At 41.1% G+C, this 6,306-nt stretch overlaps 1 protein-coding gene across 3 annotated transcripts in view; it reads left to right on the top strand.

The window, feature by feature from the left end:
- Window positions 1-5,550: 5,550 nt before the first annotated feature.
- Window positions 5,551-6,306, top strand: part of IPO8 (importin 8) — a 47,055-nt gene continuing 46,299 nt past the window's right edge. For all 3 annotated transcript variants that reach the window (XM_026070318.1, XM_026070316.1, XM_026070317.1), the window contains exon 1: window positions 5,551-6,238. In XM_026070318.1, coding sequence (XP_025926103.1) covers window positions 6,155-6,238 — 84 coding nt within the window. In that variant the 5' untranslated portion in view covers window positions 5,551-6,154. The remainder of the gene's footprint in view (window positions 6,239-6,306) is intronic.

Here is a 6,306-nt window from a genome sequence, read left to right as displayed (position 1 = left end):
GTAATTTTGTCTTTTCTCATACTTTTTCTACGAGCATCTTTTTTTTAGCTACAATTTACAATGGGATGCTTTACCTAAAGGAACTTGGTTGGCTGGATAGCGTGAYGGTTCTTTTATGCCATGATATTAATACTAGTCACTGTTCTTAAGAGGCAAGTGTAGAACTCTTACAGTAGCTATGTATTTTGAATTTCTGAAAGTACCTGTATTTGAAGTACTCAAGGGCTTTGGTGCTTAGTCAATCAACTCTATGGATTATGTGCAACATACCCAAATGTAAGCAGGTAGTTTGCATTAGCAACCAAAAACTAGAGGTATATCAATTATTCTCATGCAGCCATAATTGGTATCCTTATTATCTGAATGAACTTGCTGAGGGCATCCAACACAGGAACAATTACAGAATATTTAACTTCGAAAGCAGGATGAAGACTGCAGAGTTAAACATTCCAAAGTCAGGATGTGAGATGTGAGGTTGGTGTCCGTCTGTTACTGTCTACTGTGCGGCCTTGGAACTTTGCTCCCTAAAAGAAAGCTATCAGGATTCAAGGGGAGACTGCGAAAGTACTTGGAAAAGAAACTGAAATCTTACTTGTCTGAAAATAATTGGAGGTTGGTAGAGTACTGGGAGAGGGGGTGTCATACTTGACCTGTGTCTAGTCCTCCTAAGGCCTGATGGGTTGTTGCTGAGACTTGATACTGAGCTATGTAGACCCTTGATCTGCCCTAGTATGGCCACTTTTATGTTCTTCTTATCTCTATATTATTTGTCTTGCCTTTTTCTATGAATCATTATCCTAGCAGAGGTGTTGTAACTATGGTCCTATTCTTCAATGTTATATGTACAGGAGGAACACAGGAAGAGGGAGATCAAGGTAAAAGATTTGTTAGTCTGACTTAAAGCATTTTGGATCTCTTTGGCAGAGGCAAGGAATGAATTATTAATTATACTCAACATTTTAGCTCTGCATCTCAGTGCTAGATAGCAGTGATATAAATTTAAGATCTCTAAAGATGAGGAACATTCCCTTCAGTTTGGCTTTATGTCATGGCTTGCATTGCATTAGAACTCTCTGGCTCAGGCAAAAAATACAGATGTTTTGGGTGAAGTTCAGCTTAATCATGAAACTTTTTTGCTTCTGCTTGCTTTGTTTGCCATTCATATCTTCCACATCATATGAGGAGGGGACCACATGGCTATATTTGTGCCTTATAGAACTTATTCTAACCTGTTCTGGGAGAAAGCCAGTTCTGTGCTTTGAATAAAGCAATCATAGTTGGGTGGTGTTCGACTGCAGTCAAGCAATTGCACTGAATCAATTTATATGCATAGAGGTAATAAATTCTAGGTTTGGGAAATTCCAGAATTGTAATTGCTTTAACTACTTCAATGCAGTTCAGTTTCCTAGGATGTTAAAGAAAGTGGACTGCATAAATGCATTCCATTGCTGGCATGTTGATGATGCCTACTTTTGTGACCTGTACTTTCACTCCGTGACTTCAGGAGGCAATCGTTTGGCCACAGAGGAACTGATAGTGATGGTTAGCAGATCTTTTGTATGGACAAGCACTAAAAGATTTTTTTCTCATGAGGTTGTATGCAATTGCTGACAATAGGGGAATGCTGAAACTTGGGTATCTCATTCATTTCTCTGTAGGATCTGGAATGAGAATTAAAGTTATGAGTTTCTGCTTCCTATCTCTCAACCTGTCCTAGGATGACTGCTGCTTTACATCTAGCTTCTCATCTGTTGGGATGTTGTTGGGACCAGCTAGATGGTCCTAGCCTTAACTCCTTGGCCACCTCAGTACTAGGGTCTTTGCCTAGCTAACCATTTATTTTTAACCTAATTTGTACTTCCCGAAGCTGGTTTACAGGTCTCTTTCCATCTCTGTTCTTCGGTCTGGRTGACTCCAGTTCCCTTCCACACACAGTTTTGCTGTGCTTACTGAGGCAAAGCCCTTTTCACCATTATCAGAGCTTCTTGTGATTCCAGTGTTTGCTCCTCTGGCAACWTTTCAACAGAGACTGTGCGCTATGCATATGCTTGATCTTAGAATCAAGTCATATGAGGTAAAAACAAGACAGAATGACTCTAGAAATCAGAAAATGACCATGGTGGATTAAAGGATGGGGAAAAAATGCAAAATTAAAGTTACCCTACTCAAAACTGACATATATCTGGAAGATTAGATTCTCTTTCAACAATTTTCTGTCATGACTTTCCTTGTCTTTTTATCCAGTCTCTGTATTTTTCTACTTCTTGTGCAAGTCTCTGCTCAGCTATTCTCAGCTCTTTTTGCTACACTAACTCTTCATTGTATTTTTTTTTTTCCCTTCATCTCATTGGCTCTWAATTCATTTTTCTCCCCTGGCCAGTCTGCCTCTCCTGGAGTTCTTTATTGCTACTGTCCCCCGTTCTCTCCAATTTCTAGTCCAGTCATTGCTTTCCTTACCTAGGTATCTGCTACTGCCCATCCTGATTTCTATTCCTCTTTGGCTTAACATCTTCTCTCTGTGCATTTTTAATTTGCATCTTAGACTATTTAGGTATTTGGGCGTAAACAGTAGGTAGATATTTATTACAATATTTCCTGTTGAATACTGCAGTAGAGAGGAGTTAAGTGTATTTTACAGTGAAAACTATGTTGCATATAAAATGCATATAAATTCTACATGCATTTCAAACAACTAAAAGTCAAAGAACTTATTCTAAGCAAGCTATAATAAGTAAGGCTTTTGTAGTTTTCTGTTGCATCTCACAAAGTTCCTGAACTTGACTAAGATACTTCGCAGCTACTGTCTTGAATTTAGTCTGATTTTCCTTGAGGTCAAGCTTACATTGCTTTAAAAATCCTTGGTTTCAGCAACTGAGTTTCAAAATATGATTGCTTGTTCTAAATACTTCATAAAACTCTGCTATTACACTGCACCTGAACAGTCTGGGAGTTTTTTAAATCTTTGCTCTCCCTTATGTCCCCCTGCTTTTTTATTCTCATCCTTTTTTTCCCCCCATAATTGCATGCCTGTGCAACTTGGATTTCACTTATCTATCCTTGGTTTCTTTGTATGTTCCTTGCTCCTTTAGTGTTGGGTCTTACCTCAGCAGCAGCGTTAGGCAGAAATAGATCTTCTAGTTGCCAAGGAAATCTGCAGAGATTCTGACCTCAGACTTCTTAATTTTCCAGAGCAGCAAAACATGAATTTTTTTAAAGACATTCTAATTTCGTGCCAGGTCTATTATTTTTGAAGTGAATGAAGCCAAAAATATTAACAGAATCTTTGCCCTAACAAAAAAGCATATGAGTTCTTGATTAGAAGTTGTTACTTTCATTCTGAAGTTTTTGATGTTACATAAAAATCTTTCAATTAAGGACTAAGCTTATCCTTACTAGAATAAYCTAGTCTCTCATGTCTATGCTTCTTCATGACATATCAGACATACATCAAAAACACTGCAAAGATAGATTAAAATGCTTGTGATAATGCTATCCACAACTAAATCACTGCTGACATATTAAAAAGGAAATAATAAGAATTACTGAACTAGATGTGACTTGATTTAGGGACTTGTTGACATTGCCTCTGGGATGGCTGTGTGCACAAAAAGTGAGTCTTAAAAGTAAAATCTTTGGTGTAGGGTCTTCTACTTTTTTGTGGTGCATGCTGTGTGTTAAAAATGTACAGCTTTTAATGTGAGTGCTAAGTCCAAGAAAAATCTGAAAAATATTTTAAGAGAATGTTAAAAAAGCCTTTGGGCAGATTCTGTTCTTTATTGATAAGTTTTATGTCACCACCTCCACAAGATTAAAATCCTTTAAGGAATAAATTTTATCATGTTTGAGTTCTTGTACCACAGATTTATACATAGAAACAGAATAAAACAGAACTGCTTTTAAACTGTCTTAACATGCTAATTTTGGAACTAGAAGTATAGATATAACATTAAAAATCCTTTAAAATAATTAGTTGTTTTTAGTCTGATAAATGATTCAAGATATTTAAAATGGGTGGTTTTCACTGGCATAGTCTTATTTACTAACTTTTGCTTAAGCCAAAATAGCAAAMTGATGAAGAATTGCCATAGTTAGCATTGTATGCATTTTACACTCATACTGTTTTTTGTTTGGTATCTTTTCAAGATTTACTGAACATACTCTCCCCTGCTTCTAAGAAGAAATGAAAAAGGTGAATAAAAATACCTGTGAAAGACAATTTCTTGCTACATGTTCTAGAGCTGCATTAATGGAGAACAGAAAAGTGGACTTCTTAGCACTAATCAGTTTTCTATGTCACTTCAAAATTTGAAGAAAACCACAAGAGAGCCCGTAGTCTGTGAATATTGGGTAGGTGCAATTCATTTTACAGCTAGATTGTTGTTTGAATCTAGGCAAACCTAGTATTAGGGAACAAAATTTCCTGTCGGAAATCATTATAGCATTAGATGCTTTAACATTTTTCTTGTAAGTAATTTAGGAGCTTAAGTTATTCAGTGGCAGTAAAGATGTTTTGGCAAACATTACCCTCCAGTCCACTTTGTTAGAGATCCTGTCCCTACCATAAATGGCCACTCCTGTGCATTTATGGTTGCTAAGATTATTCTTCAGTACAGATCAGGCTGAGGGAAGTACTGCTGTTTCAAGTTATTTATTTCTTAATTGAGCAGTAATGAAATAAATTTTGAAATGACATACTGTCAAATTGTGTTCTTCAGGCGTCTATATAATACCTTGGTATGATCTTGTAATTGTCCTTGCGCTTGTCTCTTCCAGCACTCAGCAAATAGCCTTTCTGCCACATAACACATCTCTCTCTGGTTTGTAAACATTATGTAAAACTTCACTGGAAGAAGTAACAGAATTATTTGGCTCATTGAGATTAGATTAGTCGTGAGGCTTTTCTGGCATCCTGTTTGTCCATGAACTGCACCTTCAAGAGTTATGCTACACCTATACCTACTAAGATGTTTAAATCTTCCTTTGGTTCAGCTGCTGGTTCTAGGATCTAAGAGAAGAAATGGGAGGAAAGAAGTGGAGAATCAAGGCAGGGCAAATGCTTGTAGTTAGAAGTGTTTATCTATTTCTGAGAAGCTGGGCGGTAAGCACCATCCATCCACCTTCACTGGCAAATGCTGTTAACAGAAGCAAACCAGTTTTCAGGGTCCACATGATGAAGGACAAGTAACACAGACGTGCTCGGAAGTATAGCAGAAATAATGTTATGTGTCCCAACTATATACCGTTACGCATTTTAGGAAGCTCCATGCGACAAGTTTCGGAGTGACTTCCTGCGGGTTGCAGCGCGTCATGCTGGTGCAGCAGGTGACACCCCAGGTGCCCCCGTAACTGTGTACACCCTCAGTTCACGAACAGGGAATTGGCTTTTCTGTCACCTGGACTGCCTCGGTCTGCTCACTTTAATTCTTCTGCAAACAACTTGCGTAGCAGCAAGTACTGAACAGGCATATGCACAGCCTTCACTTACCGAGCCTAATAGCAAAACTGAAAAAACAATAGAAAAAGGAGTGAATTGCATAGTCAGCAGGAAAAGCAGATTTTATTTATTTATTTTTTTAAGCACAGGGTGAATATACGCTGATAAAGAGCGAAGGAGTATAGAAACATGACCCCAACGGGCCAGAAACGTCCCCCATGCCGTGGGTGAGGCAGCAAGACGTCTGTGAAGCTTTTGGGGTGCCTTGGCCGCTTCCTGCCCGCCCGAGCGCCGCAGCCGCTGCGAGGTGGCGCGGGCTCCCCGCCGCCTCGCGGCGGGCTTCGCCAGCCCGCTCGCCGTACCGCAACATGGCCGCCCCCACGCGGCTCCGGAGAGGCCGCGGCCTGGAAGCCCAGCCCCGCTCCTTGCGAGCGGTTGCAGTTGATTTTTTTCCGTACAACAACATGGCGTCCCCCAGTCGCCGATCGCACTTCGAAGCCAGAAGGCGGTGCTGTGGCCGTAAAGCAGTGCCCGTTTCCCGATAGCCAGCTGTCGCAAACCGGTGAATGGCTCTGGAGCGCGAGCCGGGGGGGTGGGGGACAGGAGCTTGTGATTGTGGTACGGGGGGGCAGCAGCGGCGGCTCCTCTTCCTCCGCCGCCTCCCGGCGAAGCGCTGCCCACCGGCCAGGGAAGGAAAGAGCGGGGCGGCAGCAGGGCAGAATGGATCCCAACAGGATTATCCAGGCTCTCAAGGGCACCATAGACCCCAAGCTGCGCATCGCAGCCGAGAACGAGCTCAATCAGGTGAGCGGGGACCCGGCATCCGGGGCTGGGACGCGGCGGCAGGCCCTGCCCCCGCGCCGCGCCGCGCT

The sequence above is a fragment of the Apteryx rowi genome, unplaced genomic scaffold (assembly GCF_003343035.1).
Source record: "Apteryx rowi isolate R43461 unplaced genomic scaffold, aptRow1 scaffold_31, whole genome shotgun sequence".
Lineage (NCBI taxonomy): Eukaryota > Metazoa > Chordata > Aves > Apterygiformes > Apterygidae > Apteryx > Apteryx rowi.
Note: the sequence above shows the minus strand (reverse complement) of the source record. Positions and strands in the feature narration are given on the sequence as shown.